The 24,481-nt window shown below is 33.5% G+C and overlaps 1 protein-coding gene across 1 annotated transcript; it reads right to left on the reverse strand.

Moving 5' to 3' along the window:
* Positions 1 to 1,490: 1,490 nt before the first annotated feature.
* Positions 1,491 to 23,531, reverse strand: LOC111288489 (putative fructokinase-5). The gene is made up of 5 exons (XM_022879394.2): positions 23,234 to 23,531; positions 21,095 to 21,505; positions 2,352 to 2,486; positions 2,103 to 2,219; positions 1,491 to 1,855 (listed from the first exon to the last, which is right to left on the reverse strand). The coding sequence occupies exons 1-5, from the start codon at positions 23,504 to 23,506 to the stop codon at positions 1,721 to 1,723; spliced, it is 1,071 nt and encodes a 356-aa protein (XP_022735129.2). The 5' UTR covers positions 23,507 to 23,531; the 3' UTR covers positions 1,491 to 1,720.
* Positions 23,532 to 24,481: the final 950 nt, after the last annotated feature.

The raw sequence follows: 24,481 nt of genomic DNA on the forward strand, positions 1-24,481 counted from the left end.
TTAACTTTGGAAATCATCATTTCCAAGTGATAATTTTTTAATTTTATCTCCAATTTGAGCTATCCATTAACTGCCATCTAAATTCTTCATTCCATCCTAGCTATACTTTTCGTTTCTTATTTTTCACATCACAACTTAGAATTTTATCTTCTTCATCTCGAGTGCTCTCTTTCACTCTCAAAAAGCTAAATGCTTGAAGGTCATCAGGCTAACTAGCCTAGCCTAGAAGTTTAAGTAGGGACCAAAAGTCTAACCTAGCTCAGAGCTCTTAGCTTAGGTAGATAAATTTTTTTATTAATCAGGCAAATTAGTCATGTTGAAAAACATGTAACTTAATATTTTGTGAGGGATTTAAATTTATCATAAGTCTCACAGCATACATAACATTTATTATATATCAAACTTGTAAATAAATCCTATCATGCCTTTTAGACATGCTTAGCATTTATAATATGTCAAACATATTTACAAATCTAGATGCAAACTACTTTGGATCATTATGGATTTTTACTAAACTAACTTTTTTAAGCCAATAAAGAAGTTGGATGGTCAAAACCTAGAGATTGCATCGATTAGTCTTCCAAAGCCATCATGTCGAATCTCCTTGGTGCTTCTATTCTAACTCATGTAATTATAAAAATTAAATAATTAGAAAATGAGAGTAACAAAAAAAATATATGCTAAATTTTTTTTAAAAAAATCCCTTCCTATTCTCTATTTTTTATTTCCTTTTTCCTTTTGTTTCCCTTCCTTTATCTTCTCACTAATTTTTGGATCAATTTTAAAAAAAAATTAGAGATAAACAAAATATACACCAAATTACCCCAACCGAGACCAAATTCGACCTTCATCTTGGAAATGGCCTCAAACAGGTCTGACCCATGCAATTTAAAATGAAAATTTTGGGAAAATGACCAAATCCAGCCAATAGAGACCTTATCCAGCCTTTGCATGTTCTGAAGTTGTTCCAAGCTACTTGGATTTGGTATAATCTGGAATCAAAATAAAAAAAATATATCAAATGATTTTAAAAAAAACCTTTCAGAAATTATAAAAATTGCTTAATACAGTTAAAGGAGGTCGGATCCGAGCCATCATTCAGTTCTCTTTAATATTTCTTTCGTACCACTTCCCCTCTGTTATGCAAAATCCTTACTATCATTTCTTTTTTATTTCAAATGTAAAAGCTAAAGCTAGGTGCCACATAGTGTTGACTTCATTTTTTTTCCCAAAATTTATGTTGTGAGCGGATGTTGGTAAAACATAGGACAAACATCTTTCTATATGTTATTGAATTTAACGATGAAAATAAGTATTTAACATTTTTTGTTAATAAGATTTATATATTAGTTTGTAAATGTTGAAAAAAAACAAAATTAAAAAGTTTTCAATGAAAATAAAATAAATATTATTTTCCTATATCATTTAGGCATAAAATCATATTTTAACATAAATATCTGAACTGAACAATATAATTATTGCCTTACAAGTAGTAAAATACATGTTGTATTTTTTATTTTTATTTTAGCACCAATGCAACATGCACTAATGTATAATAGTGCAATAAACATAATAAAATTTTATTTTCTATTAAAATATCTCTAACGACTTATTTAGCTTTTATATAGAAGAAATACTAAAATTGAAACTAAAATAAAGAGAGAAGAAAAGAGCATGCTAGTTCTTGTAAAATTTTTTAAACTGGATGGAAAAAGGGCTCTCATTTGGCCTTGGACTTAATGAGCTCAAAAGCATCTGAACTGGTTGGAAGACCTGGAATTGCTCCCTTTGTAGTTACACAAATTGCTGCACAAGCATTTGCAAATAACAAAGCTTCCCTCAATTTCTCCTCATCCTGCAAAGATACAAGACAAGTTTACATTATTAACAAGGGTTATGGTTTTATAAAACTGTCAATAAAATTTTTAAATTTCACAAATAGGTTTGTTAATTGATACATGTACACTAAGTGATAATTTATTAATTTTCGTCTTTATAATTACTTGAAGAAATCATGAATTTATAAAATCACTTTCAAGTTATCACTATAACAAAATGAAATCAAAGTCCAAAGATATAATGTAGAATGGGAAAGAAAATACATGGAAAAGATTAGTTTGGTTGGCCACTGAGAAAAGAACTGCCCCAACAAATGCATCACCAGCTCCAGTTGTATCAACAGTTTTAACTGAGAACCCATTGACCTTTCCTTTGAAATGCTGTTTCATTAGATGCATAGGAGAGAGTGAAAAAGCATTAAATAATGTCAAAGATAGCTTTCTTAAAAGACAACTAGAAAGCTTTTGCCACTGCCTTGAAAGAGAGAGAGAAAGGGAAAAGAGGAATTAAACCTTGGTGAAGTATCTGCATCCTTTTTCTCCATCAGTGACGACAAGCAACTTGAGATTGTCATGCCACAAAGACAACACAACATCGTCCCTTTCAGGATCCCCTTGAGTGAGAAAGGCCACCTCTTCATCACTAACCTACATTATTTTGCTCACTAATAATCATTCAAAAATTGCATATAAACAACAAAGCTCTAACAATATTTTTACTATATGAAATCTTCTTATGCAAATTATTTTTTTCTTTTATTTTACTTAACATTGATAGTCTAAATTTTAAAATTATTTTTATTTTGTACTCTACGTATTCGTGGGGTTTCATCTTGGCAATCTAGATTAATCTTATTTAGGTTGTCTTTCTTCATTAAGTTAATTAATCTAACTTAATCTCTTTTAAAAGTATTATTTTCAAAACTCATCTCTTAAGTTACAAATAAAAGTAAAGTCAAGAAAAGATTAGATTTGTAAGATTAACAAGCTTCGAAGATGTGAAGAAAGCAGTGCTGAATCTTAATTTAATCTGGTTATCGGACTATAAATATGGTGCTAATATTGCAAGATTTGCTCGAAAAAATATTTTTGGTGGAAAAGGTAAGTTCATGAAGTTGAAGTTGGTACAAGAACATCAGAGAGGATGGAAATTAATAGCAACAATCAAGGTGATAGGAGAGCTTCAAGCACAGCAGTGAATCAGAGTAAAGGTGATGGTCAAAAAAACATTTTTACAATCTCTTGTACAGCATAATAATTCTCCTTCCTTCTCTGATTTTGGTCAACAACATAACAAGAGTTTTACAAGCAACAGCTGGAAATCATGTGCAGAGGAAATAACCAACGAAACACTACATTGGCTCTCTAGAACTGTAGTGGATGTTTAAAAAATTTTTACCGAAAGCAATGTGATTGGAGAGAGTAATTGATATAAGGGTGAAATTTTAAGCTAATGAAAAGACAAACATGGTTGACTGTTTATGGTGTTCCAGTGCATGCTTGGAATCTTAGTACATTTGAGAATATAGCCAGCTTTTGGGGTGAGTGTGTGACCTTGGATTCTCAAACATTAAAATTTCAATCTTTCCTTCGTGGTGTTATGCTCATATACATAGATTTTTTTAAACAAGATTGAAGAATTTATCGATTTAACAGTTGGTGATAAGGTATTCGAAGTACGGGTTAGTGAGATTGATTCTAAAATAGTATCACATTTTCACAGGTATACCACAAAACCAATGTGTGAAGAAGCTAAAGAAACTATGAAGTAGCTAGTTCCAGCTCAAGCGAAGATTAAGAGTCGATGAAGCTGTATAATCTTCTGAAGGAAAATTATCTTCCCAATGAAGAAGATACAGAAATGGTTGCTGATTCTCATGAAAACAAAGAGACAAGTGCTTTGGTACCATATGATGATATTCAATGCAGGAACAAGAGAGAGGTGTACCAATGATGTGTCTCCAATTACAAAAGACGAGTCACTCAAGGAGCCACATATGGCTGGCTTTGACAGCATGATGAACAAGCAAGAGATTGTAGCTGACACGAATGATGAAAAATAAGTGGGCTTACCTCTCATAACATTTAGCCGTGAGATTGATAAAGCCTAAAGTAAGGATGACAACATTTTGAACCCTAATTGGGCTGTGGAAGATGAGTTGAACAAAAATAAAGAAACTCAGCCCATTAATGACACAAGGTTTTCTTTTTCCTATGTTTTAGAAACAGGAAAGTGTAGACACCCCATTTAGTCTCGGGTATTTTTTAATTTAATTTTAGAATTTTAGTATTTTGTTTAGTTTAGAATTATTTATTTTGTTATTAATTGATTTATGTTTTAAAAAAAAGAAAAAAAAAGAGTTTGATTTAGTTTGAAGTCTAGTGATCTAATTAAAAAGAATGTATTGGGTTAAGAGGTGGACTTGGATAAAAAATTCAAAATTGACTTTGATTAAGAGATTGAAATCAAGAAAACCTTTTTTTTATTATGATTTGGATTAAAAGCCTATAAAAAAAAAAACCCCATAAGGATGAAGGAAGAATTAATCAGAAAAATCAAGAGAGAAAGAGTAAAAAAAAAAAAAAAGCTTAGAAAAATTAAGAGTTTTTTTAGTCTTTTCTGGTTTTTGGGTTTAGATAATTAAGATTTTCTTTCGAGAGTTCTATGTTGGGGAAAGGAGTTAAGAAGAAATACAAAAGGGAGGCATTTAACAAAAAATTTTAGCAGCAAAATTTTTTAAGGCTTCGAGTATATATGTTTTAGGTTAGACAATCAGCACAAGTGAAGGGCACTAGCAAAGTTATAGGCTGTTTTGTAGAAAAACAAGAAAGAAGATAAAGGTAATTTTTTTCTTTTTTATTTGTATATCTATTTATGTTACTTAATTGTTTCTCTTTTTCTCTTTTACATATTTAAAATAAAATTTTATAATAAATTCATGATTCCTACCAAATTATTGAAGGATGTAAATCTTGAATTATGAATTCTACCAAATGATTAGAGAATTTCATAATAAATTTTTAAAAAAAATAATTTTTTAATCCTACCAAACGATTGAATGATTCAAATTTTTGTTAAATCTTACAAAACTATTGGAGGATTTAATAACCTTTATTTTTAAAATTTTCATAAAAAGATTTTCAACAAAAATCCCACCAAACAATTGGCAGATATGCATTGATATAAAATCCTACCAAACAATTAGAGGATTTTATTGTTTGATTTAAAAAAATGATTTCTTAGAAAATATGTTAATGAATCTGACAACGAAACCTCTTCAGAGTGGGACACGAGTCTCCATGACTACTCCTGAAATGAAAAAATTATCTTAAATTACTACCAAATGATTGAAGTAATTTTAAGATCAATTTTCAATAATTAAATTTACTTGGTAAAAATTCAAAAATATTTTAAGGCTTAAATAACATGAAATCAAACTGGTACCATTATTTAATGGGCATTGTGAAGGTGCCATAACATTTCTTACATGTAACTATACTCCCAAATCTAGTCTTGGTTTTATAGACATAAAATTTACCTTTTAAAGATACCTAAGTTAAGCTTGAAATTTCTCTTTAAAAAGGGATAGATTCACTTAGGTGGCCTATCACACCTTAGCAAAAAAGATTGGTGGCAACTCCTTAGATTAGATCTAGCTATAGGTCTATGGATTTATATGTTATGACAATTTGACAACTTCACTGGGGACTAATAGAGAGTCAAGCCATAACATTTTAAATTTATCATATCCTTTGAGCTAACAGTTTTAAATTGTAATGATTGTGTTATTTGTTTACTAACATTTTTTTTGTCTTTTATTTATGGGGGTTTGAAAATTATATATCCCTTCACACACACTATCACATGTATTTGCATTACATAAGCTCTATACCCGAGCTCTATCTCTTTTAAGAGAGAGAAAAGTACCTATGCTCTCGTGAAATGATAATCTTTGCAATGGCTAATAAAATACTCCCATTTAAATTGACTCATTTCCATAGGTAGTGTCATGAGCCAACCTTGTATAAGGCCATGACCGGGACTTAGGCTGCCAGGAGCCACCCATGTATAGGGCCCTGGCCGGGTAGACCCCTTGTGTTAGGAAAAGTGTCCCCATTTCAAACATTGTAACGGTTACTGGTAGCATAGCTCTAAAATCTCTAAGGCTCTTTAGGGGGGGGTGAGCCGGCAGGGTATTGTTGGGCTGTCTCACCGGGTGCTATGCGAGCTTAGGCCACCCACCATGGGCTGCCCCCCTGGCCCTGGTGATGGTGGGAGGTCCCGATGTATGATTCCCGATTTTAATGAAATTCACCTCGATTGAATGCCCGATTGTTGCCTCGATGTGTTTCTTTTCTTTCTCGATGTGAATGTGCCTTGTTGTGTGTATGCTTGAGATTGACCTTGGTATATTGTGCCTTTTTGTGAATGCTTGAGACTAACCATGGTTTATGGTTCTTTGTTTAGATCTTGATCTATTGAAGGCTGACTTGGGTGGAAGCGTTCATTCAAGTGCCACGCGGGCTAGTGCTTGTTGAGAGAAAGCTTAGTCCGTGACACGTGGTATCAGAGCACGGTTGAGAAGTGCTAGAGAAATGGATGAGATGGCCACAAGCGGTGGACCGGATCATCGGCAGAGAATTGAGGAATTGGAGGCCGCGGTGGCCGCAATGAAAACTCATATGGTGACAAAAGATCGAGTGAGGGAGATCGAGACAACCCAGCGGGAGTTGTCCGATACTCTCCACAATGTGAGCGAAGAGGCTAGAGATGCCTTGAACATTCTCCAAAAGGAGTTTGAGGAGCTCAGGGCCCAGATGAGCATCCTACAAATGGCGGTGGCCAGTTCGGGTTCTAGCTCGATGGACAGGGGACAAAGGCCCAGAGTGCCGGAGCCTCGATGCTACGAGGGGGCAAGGGATGCTAAGGAAATTGAGAATTTCCTGTTTGACATGGAACAATACTTCCGAGCTGTACACACAAGTTCAGAGGAAGACAAGGTGACAATGGCATCGATGTACCTCGTAGGGGATGCCAAGTTGTGGTGGCGCTCCAAGTTTGTCGATGACGAGTGCCCGATTAAGACTTGGACGGATCTGAAGGGAGAACTGAAAAACCAGTTTTTTCCGGAGAATGTGGATTATATTGCTCGAAAGAGACTTCGAGAGTTGGTGCAAACCGGAACGGTGCGAGAGTTCGTGAGGAACTTTTCTACCCTGATGCTAGATATTCGGGACATGTCCGAAAGGGACAAGTTATTCCATTTTATTGAGGGCCTCAAGCCGTGGGCGAGGACAGAGCTACAGAGGCAAAAAGTGCAAGATGTGGCGACGGCCATGGCTGCAGCAGAACGTCTTCATGATTTTAATGATGGCTCTTTAAAACGGAAGAACCCTCCACCGACTGGCAGTAGCTTTAATCTTGGGAGTGGGGGAAAGATAACTAAGTTGGATCGACCCTTTAGTTGGGGATCAGACAGGAGGTCCTTTGGGCGAGATAGCACCCAGACTAGGACAAGCAACGCGGGGATTTTCAAGCCTAGGCAACCGCTAGCTTGCTTTCTGTGTAAGGGGCCACATCGAGTGGCTGAGTGCCCGCACCGAGGAGCCCTTAATGCCTTAAGGACCTCATCCCAAGAGTCTGCAAAAGCGCCAGAGAGCGTTGAAGAAGCTGAAGAGGAGCCAGCCAGGATGGGCTCAATAAGGTTCCTCAGTGCCCTCCGTACACAATTGAACACTATAAAGAAAGAGCAAAGCAGAGGCTTGATGTACGTGAACTTGACGATCAATGGGAAAGCCACCAAGGCCATGGTGGATACAGGTGCAACCGACACTTTCATCACACCAGAAGAAGCAAAAAGGTGTGGTCTTCAGATTAGTAAAGACTGTGGGCGAATGAAGGCGGTCAATTCGCCAGCCTTTGCAATCAGTGGAAGCTCGAAAAGTGTGACAACCCGATTGGGGCCATGGGAAGGGAAGGTAGACTTCACAGTCTCCCCCATGGATGACTTTGATGTCGTTCTCGGATTGGACTTCATGACGTTGGCTCAGGTGATCCCTATCCCCGCTGCTAGCTGCTTGTTGTTCTTAGGAGAACACCCATGTGTGGTGCCAGCCAATATCTTGCCAAAGAGTGGGAAGAAAATGATTTCGGCTTTGCAATTCAAGAAAGGGGTAAAGAGAGGGGAACCCTCTTTTGTGGCCATGCCGATCTATAAAGAAGGGTCGAAAGTAGAACCAATACCCAATGGCGTGAAGAAAGTGTTAGAAGAGTTCAGAGAGGTGATGCCAGAGATGTTACCCAAGGTTCTACCCCCTCGACGAGCAGTGGACCACGAAATTGAGCTCCTTCCAGGGGCAAAACCCCCTGCTAGAGCTCCCTATCGCATGGCCCCGCCAGAGTTGGCCGAGCTGAGAAAACAGTTAGATGAGCTTCTACAAGCTGGGTTCATCCGACCATCAAAGGCTCCTTTCGGAGCGCCAGTGCTATTCCAGAAAAAGCATGATGGGAGTTTGCGCTTATGTGTTGATTACAGGGCTTTGAACAAAGTCACCGTAAGAAACAAATATCCTATCCCGCTCATAGCAGACCTGTTTGATCAATTGAGCGGGGCCAAGTACTTCTCCAAACTGGACCTGAGATCGGGATACCATCAGGTCAGAATCCTCGAGGGAGATGAGCCGAAGACCACTTGTGTAACACGGTATGGTGCATTTGAATTCCTTGTTATGCCTTTTGGACTAACCAATGCTCCTGCCACATTTTGTACACTGATGAATCAGGTGTTTCATGACTACCTTGACAAGTTTGTAGTCATTTATTTAGACGATATAGTGGTATATAGCTCCACATTGGAAGAACATCAAGAACACCTGCGCCAGGTATTTCAAAGGTTACAGGACCACCAGTTATATGTAAAAAGGGAGAAGTGTGCATTCGCTCAGACCCAAATCCAGTTTCTCGGTCACATTGTTGAACGTGGCCACATCCGAATGGACATGGAAAAGGTCAGGGCCATCAAAGAGTGGACGATACCGAAGAATGTTAGTGAGCTCCGCTCCTTTTTGGGACTAGCCAACTATTACAGAAGGTTTGTGGAAGGGTACTCTCGTAAGACCACGGCCCTCACGGAGCTATTGAAGAAAGAACATAAATGGTGTTGGACGAACGAGTGCCAAGAGGCCTTTGAGGGATTGAAGGATGCTATTATGAAGGATCCCATCTTAGCTCTCCCTGATATTGAAAAGCCTTTTGAAGTCCAGACGGATGCATCTGATTTTGCTATTGGAGGGGTGCTTTTACAACAACATCACCCGGTAGCATTCGAAAGTAGGAAGCTGAGTGAAGCTGAAAGGAAATATACGGCCCAGGAGAAAGAGCTCCTCGCGGTGGTTCATTGCTTGAGGACTTGGCGGCATTACTTGTTGGGTTCGCACTTTGTCGTGAAGACAGACAACACAGCTGTTAGCCACTTTCTCACCCAACCAAGACTCACGGCGAAACAAGCTAGGTGGCAGGAATTTTTAGCTGAGTTCGACTTTTGTTTTGAGCATACCGCGGGAAAGACTAATCAAGTGGCGGATGCCTTGAGCAGGCGGCCTGAGTTAGCGGCCCTCAGAAGAATGGCCCCAATGGTGGCTAGCAGAGCCACTACAGACATCCATAAGTTGATTGGAGATCATTTAGGGAAAGACCCGCAAGCTTGTGCCATTTTGAAGCTAGTGGAAGAAGGGAAGTCCAAACATTTCTGGAAAGAAAATGGGGTCTTGTGGACCAAGGGACCTCGAGTCTTTGTGCCAAGAGCAGGAGGTCTGAGACAGATGCTGATGAGGGAGTGTCATGACACCCCATGGGCGGGACATCCGGGCTGGCAGCGCACGTTGGCGTTATTGAAACAAGGATATTATTGGCCTCAAATGCGACAAGATGTGATGGAGTATACGAAGACTTGCCTCATTTGCCAACAAGACAAAGTCGAGAAGAGGAAACCTGCAGGTATGCTTGAACCATTATCGGTACCTACCAAACCGTGGGAAAGCATCTCCCTCGATTTCATCTCGAGCCTACCCAAGGTTGGCGATCTTGGAGCTATCTTGGTGGTGATTGATCGGTTCTCTAAGTATGCCACATTCATTCCCGCTCCTAAGTACTGTACAGCGGAGGACACAGCTCGACTATTGTTCAAACATGTGGTCAAGTATTGGGGCCTCCCTCAAAACATTGTCAGCGATAGAGATCCCAGATTCACGGGGTCCTTTTGGAGAGAACTTTTCAAGATTTTGGGGTCCCAACTCAACATCTCCTCAAGCTATCACCCTCAAACTGATGGCCAAACAGAGCGGTTCAATGGATTGTTGGAGGAATACTTGAGGCATTTTGTCCACGCCAACCAAAAGAACTGGCCCTCATTATTGGACGTTGCTCAACTCTGTTTTAATTCCAACAAAAGCTCTTCCACTAACAAGAGCCCATTTGAGGTGGTCACCGGACAATTACCAAGGCTGCCCCACACCTCCTTGGAACAATATGGAGGAAAGAATCCCAGAGCATTCAACCTCAGCAAGGAGTGGAAACAAAACACGGAGATTGCACAAGCCTACTTAGAGAAAGCGTCAAAACGGATGAAGAAATGGGCAGACAAGGGTCGTAGAGCTCAGCAATTTCAAGTTGGAGATTTGGTTCTTGTTCGACTAGTCCCTGAACAAACCAGGTTCTTGAGGAAGAGAGATCGTAGATTGGTGCGCAAATACGAAGGTCCAGTAAGGGTCCTTTCCAAGGTAGGGAATGCCTCTTACAAAATCGACCCTCCAAAGTGGATGAAGGTGCACCCAGTATTTCATGTGAGCAACTTGAAGCCATTCCATGCAGATCCTACAGATGCTAGTCGAAGAGAGCCAACCAGAGCCGCCATCACCATGAAGCCACCCTCAGAGCGTCGAGTCCAAGAGATCTTAGCTGACAGGGAAACCAAGATATCTCGAAGACTAGTTCGGGAGTACTTAGTAAGGTGGGAGGGACTAGGCCTAGAAGAAACCAGCTGGGAGAGAGAGCACGACCTCCAGAGATTTCAAAGGAAGATCGAAGAATTTCAAGCCAGCAAGTCGACGAGGACGTCGATAGAATAGGTGGGGGAGGATGTCATGAGCCAACCTTGTATAAGGCCATGACCGGGACTTAGGCTGCCAGGAGCCACCCATGTATAGGGCCCTGGCCGGGTAGACCCCTTGTGTTAGGAAAAGTGTCCCCATTTCAAACATTGTAACGGTTACTGGTAGCATAGCTCTAAAATCTCTAAGGCTCTTTAGGGGGGGGTGAGCCGGCAGGGTATTGTTGGGCTGTCTCACCGGGTGCTATGCGAGCTTAGGCCACCCACCATGGGCTGCCCCCCTGGCCCTGGTGATGGTGGGAGGTCCCGATGTATGATTCCCGATTTTAATGAAATTCACCTCGATTGAATGCCCGATTGTTGCCTCGATGTGTTTCTTTTCTTTCTCGATGTGAATGTGCCTTGTTGTGTGTATGCTTGAGATTGACCTTGGTATATTGTGCCTTTTTGTGAATGCTTGAGACTAACCATGGTTTATGGTTCTTTGTTTAGATCTTGATCTATTGAAGGCTGACTTGGGTGGAAGCGTTCATTCAAGTGCCACGCGGGCTAGTGCTTGTTGAGAGAAAGCTTAGTCCGTGACAGGTAGCCTGTGATGGGTGAGGATTGAAATGCTTTACTAGTTTATGATGAACAATAAAGAATTTAAGAACCTTTAGTAGTCAAAATCACTTAGCCCTACATATAATCTACACTTAAGAGGCCAACCTTAAGATAGAGTCATTCCTATCTGTTAATGGATGTAACCGAAGTTAGGACACAAGAAGGAATAATTTGTTTGATATATTAATTGTCTAATCACTTTATTTGTTTGGCTTTGTGCATTTGCATCATTTTAATTATTATAATGTTTGCATTATCATATTGTCTATGCATCATTTTCATTGTCATGTTTAATATTGTGCATTTGTATCATTCTCATGTAGGAAATATTTTACCATAAATCAATTATTGCTAAACCAGATTTCATACCTATATCCATGAAATGCCAAATGCAATCAAAGTCTGTATCAATTCATTATGAATCTATTCATCAATTGAAAATTAAGTCAGAGAAAGGTTAAAAAAAAAAAGGTAATTGTCTGCCTAAGGGTTTTATTTCATCATTGCCTAAGAGAGTTTATCCTAACCTCTAAAAAATGACTTGGTTGACTTAAGCAATGTTTGGGGATGCATGACTAGGACAAGGTAGGAGGTATTTGAGAATAAATATGGGGACATAGCTTCATCGCTCCAAGTAGATATGGACAATAATTTGATCAAAGCCATTCTTTAGTTTTGGGATTCTTCTTATAGGTACTTCGTCTTCAATGAAGTAGATATGGTACCAATAATTAAAAAGTACATGATCTTACTTCATTTTGATTTGTCAAACATAAACAAGATTTATTGGTCAAAAGGTGGGTTATCGTAAGAAGTTTATGCAAATGCTTAGACTCATCTTACCTTAAGTTGATGCATGTGTCAAAATAAAAGGCAAGAGTAAAGGTATTCCATGGGATTTTCTATGAAACTTCATTCAAGAGCATTTGGGTGATGAACAAGAAATAGTAACGATGGCTATAGCTCTATATGGATTGGTAATCTAGCTCTGTATATATTGGTATTCTTTCCAAAAGTTATTAGATATGTTGATGTTGCAGTGATAGATTTTGTTGATCTTTTAGAACATAAAGTCAATGCAACACCAATCATTTTGGCAGAAACCATCCAATCTTTGAATTACTATCATATAAATGGTAAAGGTCGGTTTAATGGATGCATACAACTGCTTTATGTATGAATGAAGAGTCACATCGAATGTGAAAAAAGCAAGTTTCATAAACCATACCTTCATTCCAGTATTATAATCAAGGAGTTTTGTTATAACACATGACCTAAAACAAAGTTGAAAGAATAATGGATTTCATTTATTTAGGCGTTTGATAGCCAAAAGATAATTTAAAGAGTACCTTGGATACGTCATGATCTAGTATTATACAACTATGGGAATCAACCTTGGGTTTTCTTATTAAGTATGCTCTAACTTTGGTTAAAAGATAGTCTGGATGTGAGCAATTTATTCTAGAAACATACGGACTTAACCAGTGAAAATTTTTTTTACCAAAAAAAAGCTTATGAAAAGATTGAAATAATAAAAAAAAGTATAGAAACAGACTGTCAAGGTTAACCAAGGGAGGCTTACATATGATATTATTTCAAAATATTTTGTGTGGCATGCAAGGAAGAGCAAGGACATTGTGTTTCCTTAAGAACAAAAAGTTGACCTTTCCCCAAAGCTAATTCCCTAAGATCCTTTGCTAAAGGAAGAAATTACTTAAAGAAAACTTCAAACTAAGAGAGATGAGCTTGAACAAGAAAATAAGTGATTAAAGGAAGAAATGAAAGAAAGTTTGAAGTTGCAAGAACAAAAACTCCAAAGCTTCAATGAACAAAAAAACCAATAGAAGGCCTTATTCAATGATTTAGATAAGACACATTCATCAGTCACACCCAAGCTTGCCCGACTCTTAAAAAGAATAAATTATTGAAAGCAAGGGTACAAAAAAAGGCCACTGCTATGGCACACAGACATAACCAAATGCTACAAAAGATAGTGGATCAGCGCATATCACAGGTAAAAGTTTTGACTAATGAATGCAAGAAATATGCTGAACAAAATAAGTAATAAAAAGGTATATGCATGAAAAAAATAGAAACATTTAAGGCACTTGTTCGATCAGCTATCCATGGTTGTAGATAAAGCAATAAATATGAAAGAGAAAATGGAAGAATTGAAGGCCATGGTGCAACTAGTAGGAGTTTGTGGGTAGCGATTACTTGACTTCCTAGATAAGGCATAAAATCATTACCAGCAAGCTAGGAAGTTCATAAGAAAGCATTAGAATAATGTTTAGGAAATATTACAATTAATGTTTAGGACTTTAGAATATTGTTTTGGCTTTATTAGGGTGTAGTTTTGAAATTTTATAAAGTTTCAAATTGAGATTTCTTTTATCAATAATGGTTATGTGGTAAATATTATTAATACATTTCATTCATGCATCGAACATGAGCATATCATTTCTAATAATATAAGTGTGACACTCAAGATTCAAAAATAGCTCCACCTTCTAACACATTCACCACCAATACAACACCAGAGCTCAAGCTAGATAAATGGAACAAAAAAACTTCAATCATTTTGACAAGATTAAAAAAGCTTAAGAAAAACTCATATAAGAGTTGAATAAAGAAAAAAGGGGTGGAAGAAGCTCTAAGTCAACCAAAGCATCTTGTGTAGAATGTAATTAATCTTTGTACCCAACAAGATTCAGCCCTTATCAAAGCCAACCTTTTCAAAGGGCACAAGCAAATTTTCCTGAGACCTATCTATACACTAACCTAGGAATGCAAACTACTATTACCCAAAGTTAATTCCAAAGTTATATTAATCCAATCTTTTAGGAGAAAACCTTAGAACTAATCCAAGTCCCTGATCTGGATGATCCAAAAGAAAAAGAAAAGTTAAAGTAAAAAATGGTTGAGTCAATAGAGGACTCAAAAGCTGACCAAAAAATGAACAAGCGCAAGGAAAGGTTGCGAGCAGTAGATGAAATTGGTTTTTATAGTTCAATAAAATGTTGTTAAACTTTGTCTAGTTCCAAATGTTGTTATTCTTCTAAAATTTAAAGTTCCAAAGTTTGAGAAGTATGATGGTACAAAGTGTCTAATAACTCATATTATGATGTATTACCAAAAAATGGCTACCTATACTAGAGATAAAAAGCTTTTGATACATTTATTCCAAGATAATCTTACTGATTTTGTGACAAAATGGTATGTTCAACTAGATTAGTCCTACATTCACATTTGGCAAAAGCTAGTTCATGACTTTATTAATCAATATTGACACATAATAAATTTAGCTTCTAATCACTTTTCTTTATAAAACATGGAGAAGAAAGACATTAAAAGCTTTAAAGAATATATCCAGAGGTGAATGGATACTATTATCCAAGTTTAACCACCGTTCACTGACAAAGAGACTATGATTCTATTTGTCAATATTCTTAAAGCCCCATATTATGAAATGATGATTGAAAATACCACTAAAAATTTTATTGATAAAGTGATTTATGGAAAAATGATAGAAAATGCAATCAAGAATGGCAAACTTAAGAGAAGTGGTACAAATGACACAAAGAAAGATGATGCACCAAAGAAGAAAGAATGAGATGCTCAAGTTATAATTTATGAGGGGCAATAAGCTGGAGGCTTTAGCCGATGTCAGCCTTATTCGATGTACTCATCTTAATATCCTTCTATAAACAATCTCTCGTAAAATCCTTATCTTTGCCAACTTGTAAAATAGTTAAGCTTTAATGCAATTCCTTGTCCTCAAACAATAGTCACTTAATTTGCTACCCAATCAGGGAGCAAGCTAAAAAGGTCAATGAATAATCAAGAGAGAATTTCAATCCCAATTCTTAACCTTTTGCCTTTACTAATAAAGAATTAATTCTTCACCCATGTGCCTTTAAAAACAACCTCAAACCCATTAGCAAGAAATTATGAACCAAATGGTAAATGTGATTATCACAAAAAGGTAATTGGACACTCAATTGAAAGATGCAAGCAATTGAAAGAGAAAATTGAAGAACTTATCAATAATGACACTTTGACTATAGAGCTTATGGAGCAATGAAAATATGCTTTACAATAGTTTTTTTTTTTATATGAAGTATCAAACAATTTGTGGGAAGATTTCAAAATTTTAAGTTTGTTATCTAAGTTTTGCTTTGACATATGCATGGGTTTTTACCTATGTTTTGCTTTCAATCTTGTCGTATGCATTCTTGCATTGTGAAAATAATCTTGAGGCAATTGATAATTATTGTCAAGAAAGAACATACCCAATTATAATCAGTTCATATTCCAATTCAGTTGAGAATTACTCCATTTTAGTGCTTGACATCCCAGGTCTCACAAACTTGATTTTCACTTGATCGAGAGAGATTTCAATGATGATAATCTTCATTAAGGCTATGAGCAAGGAAATTTACAAAATCTTTGTAAGCTAATACATTAGATACTCTTTTAAAGATTTTAGATTTGAGATTTTAAGTAATTTGATAAGTATCAAGGCAAGCCTAAATGCAACCTAACCTCTTCAATTTCTTCCTTGAGATATAATCATTGAAAAGGCCATATCCCTCAATATCCTTGTTCGACATTTATATATATGCAATATCCTTTTTATTTCATTGTCTTAAAAAAATTTTTTACCCACATTTTGGGGTAAATTTACCAAAAAGTCAAATTATCTAATTTTTTCAGTATCTTTTCTTCTATAGGGCATTGATTTTATCTTTTGACGTGAGTTGTGAAAATCAAGATTGTTACATTAGGACTTCATTTAATGTAGTAATTTAAGCTTGAGTTGCAAAAAAACAAAACAAAACAAAATAACAAAAAATATTGATTGTAACATCGTGCATATGAGATATTTAAATGATTTTAAAATTAAAAAAAAATATTCTCTTACGAATTACTTTTCAATGAAGGTATCCATATCTGATATGATAAAATGGCCATATTTCATATTTCTTTTAACAAAAAAAAATAGCCATTTGCTATACCACATTAGAGGGCAAGCAAGAAAGAGAATCTATTTGAGAAAACAATACAAAGTTATGAGCAAGGAAAGAATGCCTATAATCAAAAGGCAAGTTTTCAAAATTTTAGACTCAATTGTCTGAATGTGGAAAAATGAAGAAAAAAAGGAAAACAAAGAAAAAAAAGATGAAAATGCATGTTTTAAGAAATGAAAAGGAAATTTTCATTGAGAAAAGAAATTATCATCGATTTGATTACCCTTAAACACATTTTTGGGCCTATTTACCCCTTTTTTCAAACTCTAAACCTTGACCTACGTTACATCATTTGAAAAGCCTATTTTGATCATGTGTGGATATTTAAATTGAAAAGCTTTTCTTTAGGAAATCACCATTACCTTTTAATTTTGAATGAATTTTGAGTTTTTCAAATGCATGATGGAATAGTCAAAAGAAAAAGAAAAAAGAAAAGAAGATTGAATAGAGCTTTAAAGTGAAAACTCGAAAGGGCAGTTTAGAGCAAGATTGAAAGCAACTCAAGCAATATCATTAAAGGAAGGAACCAAATGAAAATCTTTGAGAAATTCAAAAAGATGAACCCTAATCTAAAAATTTGTTTTAAAATTTAAACTTTTTTTTTAATTTTAATCTTATCACAGCTAGTCTTGACATTTGTTAAATTACCATATCAAGAAATTAAGAGAGTACAAAAGTGGATTATGCTTTAAAATATAATTTTTCATTAGTGAGCCTAAATGAAAACATACTAATTTACTTTTTCCTGTCTAGTGGCAAAATCTCTTTTAAGATCTTAGTGTGTCGAACCATTTTATTCTCTTAGATAGACCAAATTAAGATTCACTTTCATCATTCTATGTAATAATCACCAATTTTTAAGAGATTCAATTACATGTTTTCAAAAGAATATATATTTTTTGGATCATGGAATAGTTATATGGGCAATTTTTTTAGTTATCATGAATGTTGGGCCATTTTTTGTGAAGACATTTATATTGACATAAATGGATGTGGATAAGAGATAGGTGATTTTATATCATTATGGTAAGAATGACTTTTTCAAACAAGGAATGGTCAAGGTAAAACGTTTGAAAAAGATCCATGGATAATATAAATGGTTTGAAAAATGAAATGTTCAGAGTCAAAATAAGAGGATGGAGGATTATTGTTTAAAACTAGCTTGTTAGCTAGTTCTAAAGCTCTATGATAAAATATGAAAAAGGGCTTGAGGACCTATTTACCACAATTAAAGATTCATGACATTGATTTTTGCATTACATGTATGACATTCTTCTTATTCATTACATATTCAATTGACTTTGGATTTTGATTTTAAAAGGTTAAAAATTTAGAAATATGAGATTCTGACCCTTAATTGATGAGAATTTGTTGAGTATGAGATTTTATTTTTTGGTTGAGAAAAAATTTTCATAACAAAAGTGATAAGTTTTGGACTAAGAAAATTTTCAAAATGAGATTTGTAAAAGTGTTTGGCCTTGATTAGAGGGTGAAGCCTTTTCCAAGATGAGATGTTTTTATTCCAAAAAAAATAATTTTTTTAAAGTTTCAAAATCTTTGTTAAGGAGAAACTTTTTCAAAGATAAGAAATGATTTGTAAGACTTTTGGGCATAATTTGTAAAACCTCCAGACATAATTTATAATGCTTCCAAGCATAATTTTCAAGACCTCTAAGCATGATTTGTAAAACCTCTAGTTATAGTTTGAAAGGCATTCAGGCATAATTTTCAAAACCTTCAAGCATAATTTGTAAAGCCTTTGGGCATAATTCTCAAGACCTCTAAACATGATTTGTAAGACCTCTGGCATAATTTGTAAGCCCTTCAGACATAATTTTCAAGACCTCCAAACATGATTTGTAAAACTTTCAAGCATAATTTTGAAGGCCTTTGGTCATAATTTTCAAGACCTCTAGCATGATTTATAAGACTTTCAGGCATAATTTTTAAAACTTCCAAGCATAATCTCAAAAAAACTAAAATTTGAAAAAATAAGACCTTTTGATAAAATTTTGGTCTTCATATGAGGAAAATATTATGAAGATAAAGTTTGAAACCTTTGGATGAAAAGAATGATTTCAAGAAGAATTAGTATATCTTGGTTAAGAAACTCTTCCAGTTTTAAAGTTTCGTAGCATCCATTTAGTGGAGTTTTTTCTTACCACAAAATAAGAATCTCATATGCGAATATTTGAGATATTGAATTTTAGATTTGAACTTTTCAAATAAGAATCTTTGAATCTTGTATGTGAAGCTCTAAAATTTTCAAATGTGATTCTTTGAATCCTCGATGAGAATCCTAAAGACTTATGCGAATCTCAAGGATTTTTCAGTGAGAATCCTGAATCTTCAATTTGAATATTTGAATGAACCCCTAATCTCCTTTAGATAAGAATATCTTTTACATTTTCAAAGTTCTAGAACCTCTATTTAGAGGAGTATTTAAATGTTAATATTTGTAAGACCTCCGAGAATAGTCTCTAAGTCTTCCAGGCAAAATTTGTAAGTCTTTTGAGTCGAATCTTTTTTTTTTTATTAAAATTTGTAAGACCTTTGGGTAAAATCCCAAGTCCTTTAGGCAAGATTCATATTTCTTAAGAGTAGAATGTTTAAATTTTTATATTTTTCAAAATTGTTGAGCTTCCGATAAGAGGAGCATTTTATATTCTGAAATTGTTAAGTCTCTGTTAAAGAGGAACTTTTGTAATTTTATTTTTTGATTTTTCTAGGCCCAAACAAAATGGATAACTTTTGTCTTTGTACAATTTCTATTTCATAGAAAATGTGCAAAGAATGACAGCTATAGACACCTCATTTAGTCGAAGGTATTTTTTAATTTTATTTTAATATTTTAATATTTTATTTAGTTTAGGATTATTTATTTTGTTAATTAATTGATTTGTGGTTTTTTTTAAAGAAGAAAAAAAAAGTTTAATTCGGTTTAAAGTCTGGTGTTCTAATTAAAAAAATGTATTTGGTTAAGAGGTGAACTTAGATTAAAAATCCAAAATTAACTTTGATTAGAAGATTGAAATCAAAAATCAAGAGAGAGAGAGTAAAAAAAAGTAAAAAAATTAAAAGCTTTTTTAATCTTTTCTGATGTTTTGGGTTTAGATATTTATGATTTTCTTTCAGGAGTTCTATGTTGAGAAAAGAAATTGAGAAAAAACACAAAAGGCATTCAACAAAAAGTTTTTACAGCAAAAATTTTTGAAGGTTTCGGATATATATGTTTTAAGTTAGACAATCACCACAGACGTGGGTGCTAACAAAAAAACATAGGCTGTTTTGTAAAAAAAACAAGAAAGAAGACAAGGTAATTTTTTTTCTTCTTTATTTGTATATCTATTTATGTTATTTAATTATTTTTCTTTTTTCTTTTATGCATATTTAAAATAAATTTTTATAATAAATTCATTATTCCTACCAAATTATTGAAAGATTTAATTCTTGAATTATGAATTCTACCAAAAGATTGGAGAATTTCATAATAAATTTTTAAAAAAATAATTTTTTAATCCTACCAAACGATTGAAAGATTCAAATTTTTGCTAAATCTTATAAAACTATTAGAGGATTTAATGATTTTTATTTTTAAAATTTTCATAAAATGATTTTTAATAAAAATATGAACAAACAATTAGGGGATATGTATTGATATAAAACCTTATCAAATGATTGGAGGATTTTATTGTTTGATTTTTAAAAAATGATTTTTTTGAAAATACGTTAATAAATCCAATGACAAAACCTCTTCAAACTGGAACACGAGTTTTCATGAATACTCTTAAGGTGAAAAAATTACCTTAAATCACTACCAAGCGATTGGAGTAATTTTAATATCAATTTCTAATAATTAAATTTACTTGGTAAAAATTCAAAAATATTTTAAGACTTGGATAACATGAAATCAAACTGGTATCATCATTTTATGGGCATTGCGAGACTACTATAATCTTTTCATACATAACCATACTCATAGATCTAATCTTGGTTTCGTCGACATAAAATCTACATTTTAACGATACTTAAGTTAAGTTTGAAATTTTTCTTTAAAAAGAGACAAATTCATTTAAGTAATTAATCACACTTTAACAAAAAAAAAAAATAACGGTGACTCTTTAGGTTATGTCTAACTATAAGTCTATAATTCTATATGTTATGATAAAGAGTTTAGAAGGGAGGCAAGAAATCTACTTTTTGTTTGGCTAGCTGAAGATTATATTGAGGATTTCAGATTGTTTTTCTATTGGTGATAGCCTTGGTTCTTGATTGATCAGCAAAGGATCTTTATGGATGACCGAAAAAAAAAAGAAAAGGCCAGCAAGATTGAACAGTGAAAAACATTTAAACTATGAAAATGGACATTTTGTTAATTACACTTTTAAATTATTTATACATATTAATAAGATTTTTTTCAATTTATAAATGAGAAACTTACACATTCATGAAATAAATTTGTTTGATTGATCAGATTTATCCAATTTATGAGTAATATGATGAAATGAAAATTTACCTTGATGAAATCAGCACAGTTCCATATGCTGAAGATCCCTTCTCTAGCAGCGTCAGGAGACGGCCAAAGAGCAATCCTCACATTAGGATCATAAGAAAGAAGAACTCCAGCTTCCTTGGCAGCATTCATGGCTGCCATGTGAGCAGATCTACTTGGCTCTGATATTAAGCTGATAGATCCGAAATGGAATATCTTGGATTGCTTGATCAGACCCATTTTTAACTCTGATTCCTTCAACAGCATAGTCGCACTGGGCTCTTTAGAAAAACTGAACTCCCTCTCTCCATTCTCCTTTATTATCACCACTGCACATGCAGTTCTGGCATAAGAATCGAAGCAGATGCCTTCAATGTTCACTCCATGTTTCTTCAGCACATCAACCAGCATGTGCCCAAACTCGTCGTCTCCAAACTGTAACAATGTAAATCCGTGTAAGAAATATTTTTAAAATAGTGAAATATATTTAGTTAAGTATTATGCTTCATTAATTATTCGAGAAACCAAGTTAATAAAGTTAGGAATAAGCTTTGAAAATATTGCATAACTGAAATTAATTCAAGGCACAAAGTGATTTTCAAATGAATATTGTGCCTATTTCTACTTGAACGATTGTTTCTTATTGAAATGAACTTGCACAAAGTGATTTTTCACTTGTAAATGGTTGCTAATTGCAATTATTAAGTTCTAAACGATGTGTTCTTAATGAAAATGACAAATTTGTTGATTGAAACAATATAATTAAAAAATCATAAATTATGGATTAAATCTCGATAAACAAAGATGAGAGAAGACAATATAAAAAATACAAGAAATTTAATCTTAATCTTCTCCCTATCATTATCAAATTAAAAACAAGTCTTTAAAACTCTGTTTGTTGCAGAAAATCTAGTCTAATTGAAAATTATATTTTTATTTCTCATCAAAGATATTTATTGATTTAGAATCCATTTGAATGGGTGGAATGATGAGATGAATTGAAATGAGAAGAAAAAATATTATTAAAGATATTATATTAAATTTTATATATAATAAAAATTTTAAATTATAAAATAATAATATTTTTAATTTTTAATATAATAATAAATTTTATTATTTTACTAATTTATTATATAATAAACTTCATTTTATATTAAATTTAAAAAAAAATTATTTCTTAATTTCTTAAATTAAAAAAATAAAAACGTAAACGTATTAATATATGCGAACAGTTGGAGATAAGAAAAAGACAAAACACCCCTAGTGGGCCACTGGAAAAGGAACCTCCAATGAGCAACTGAAGGTGCAGGAAGAGAAAATATCCAACCGTGCCACACTGAAGGAAAGCTACACGAATTACCAGCGTGATTGAAGCCAAAACTGACTTTAAATGTGTAACACTGACCTTTCGATGACTTTCAAATCAGGCATTAAATGTCACAATTTGTAAGGTCATATCAAATAAGGGTTTTATCATAGGGTTATTCCATTCAACTCGTATTGCATTATTTTTATTGGCAGAGAAAAAGTAAACCTAAAAATATCTAGTATGATCACTTGCCTTAAAATCACCTTCTTTTAACACTAACGACCCTATCTTGGAAAGCTAATCTTCCACTGTTGCAACTACGTATGCTCTTCATCAGCAACAAGGTTTTTGAACCCAGGGTAGAGGACCCGAAGAGTTATATTTTTTTTGTTTTGATTTTTTATACAAGTTAATGGAACATAAATAATAACTTAAAAATAAACTAGTAAAAAGAAAACCGTAAATCCTGAGAAATCAATTAAAAATAAAATAAAAAAAAAAAACTAGTTGTAGGCAATTTTTAAAAAATATATTACCTAAAATCATTATACTATAATTAATTAATCATAATTTAAAATTATATAAGATTTATCATAATTTTAAATGTAACCGACACTTATAAAAGTGAATCTCTAGTTTATTGTGATTGAATCAATTATAAAAGTATAATAAAAAAAATTATAAGTGAAATATTCCACAACTTTTGAGCTTATTGGAAAAAATTAAAAATATTTTTAATTCTAAGAGTAAAAAAAAAAAAAAAATTGATTAATTTCATGGAAGCGTAGTTTTTAATTTTCAAAACTTTTATAGCCTCGTACAGGTATGCAAGTATATATTATATATATACACACCTTGCCGATGAAGGCTGAGTTGCCGCCAAGCTTCTTGACGGCACAAGCAACGTTAGCGGGTGCACCACCGGGTGCTTTGAGGAAACCAGAGGACTCAACGGAAGAAACAGCAGCAACATCGGAAAGAAGGTCAACCACCATCTCTCCAAATGATAGGATCAGTGGGTTAGAATTTGCGGATGAGTTAGCAGCCATCTTTAATTCTTGTCTAAAATATTTAAAACCGAATGCCTTGTTGCTATAAACTGACACCTTGTTGCTATAAACTGTCATTAAAATGAGTAGTTGGGTGTTATACAAAATAAAGAATAATTATGTGTGGAAAATAAAAATATAAATTTTGTGATGATAGAATGGAATCGCTAATAAAAGTCAAGAACAATGACTTTTGAAAGCAAAATTATTTCATCTTAACCACCCAACAAGACTAGTAGGTGTAGGCCTAGAATTAGCGTTGAAAACAATGGAATTAACCCCAAAAAATTAAAATTAAAACTTTTTAGGGTAACTGGTGGATTTGGGTACAATTATTTTGTACTAAAATATATGTTATAATTATTTTATCAAAATAAATAATTATGTAAAGATCAATCATTTATAAATATAAATTTCATTTAAAATTTTGATTATTTTCACATAATTTTAAATTATAATTGATTAATTATATTTAATAATTGTAAGTGATATAATCTTGTTAAATTTGCATTTAAATTTGGCAAGAGGCTATCATCCTAATCATTTAAATTTCAAAATAAAAGTTAAAATGTACTTGAATTTCAAAAAAAAAAAAAAAAACTTGAAAATACATAAATTGATATGGAGAATTTTAAAATTTTAAAAAAATTTAAAATACTGGTATTTTAAAAGGCATTAAATAAAAATAATAGAGTTTATATTTGCATTTTTAAATAATTATTTTTTAGAAAGAAATTTTAAATATTTAAATTTGACAAGATAAAAATTAATTATAATAGAGAAATAATGATATTAGATATATAAAACCAAAACACTATTATATATATAAATATATTATGGGTGTCAATAACACTGTAAAAATGTGTAGATATAATAATATGAAAAGATAAAAATAAATAGAATTTATAATGAGGTTTTTAGTTAAAATTGAACAAAACCAAAGTTTATATATATATATATAAAGAAATATAATTAATGTTGATTTTTTTATTATAAAACCAACAAATTTCACAAATTCTATTTAAAGATGATTTGAGCCCATCAAAATTTCTC

The sequence above is a fragment of the Durio zibethinus genome, chromosome 4 (assembly GCF_047325235.1).
Source record: "Durio zibethinus cultivar Kanyao isolate XHJ-2024 chromosome 4, ASM4732523v1, whole genome shotgun sequence".
NCBI lineage: Eukaryota > Viridiplantae > Streptophyta > Magnoliopsida > Malvales > Malvaceae > Durio > Durio zibethinus.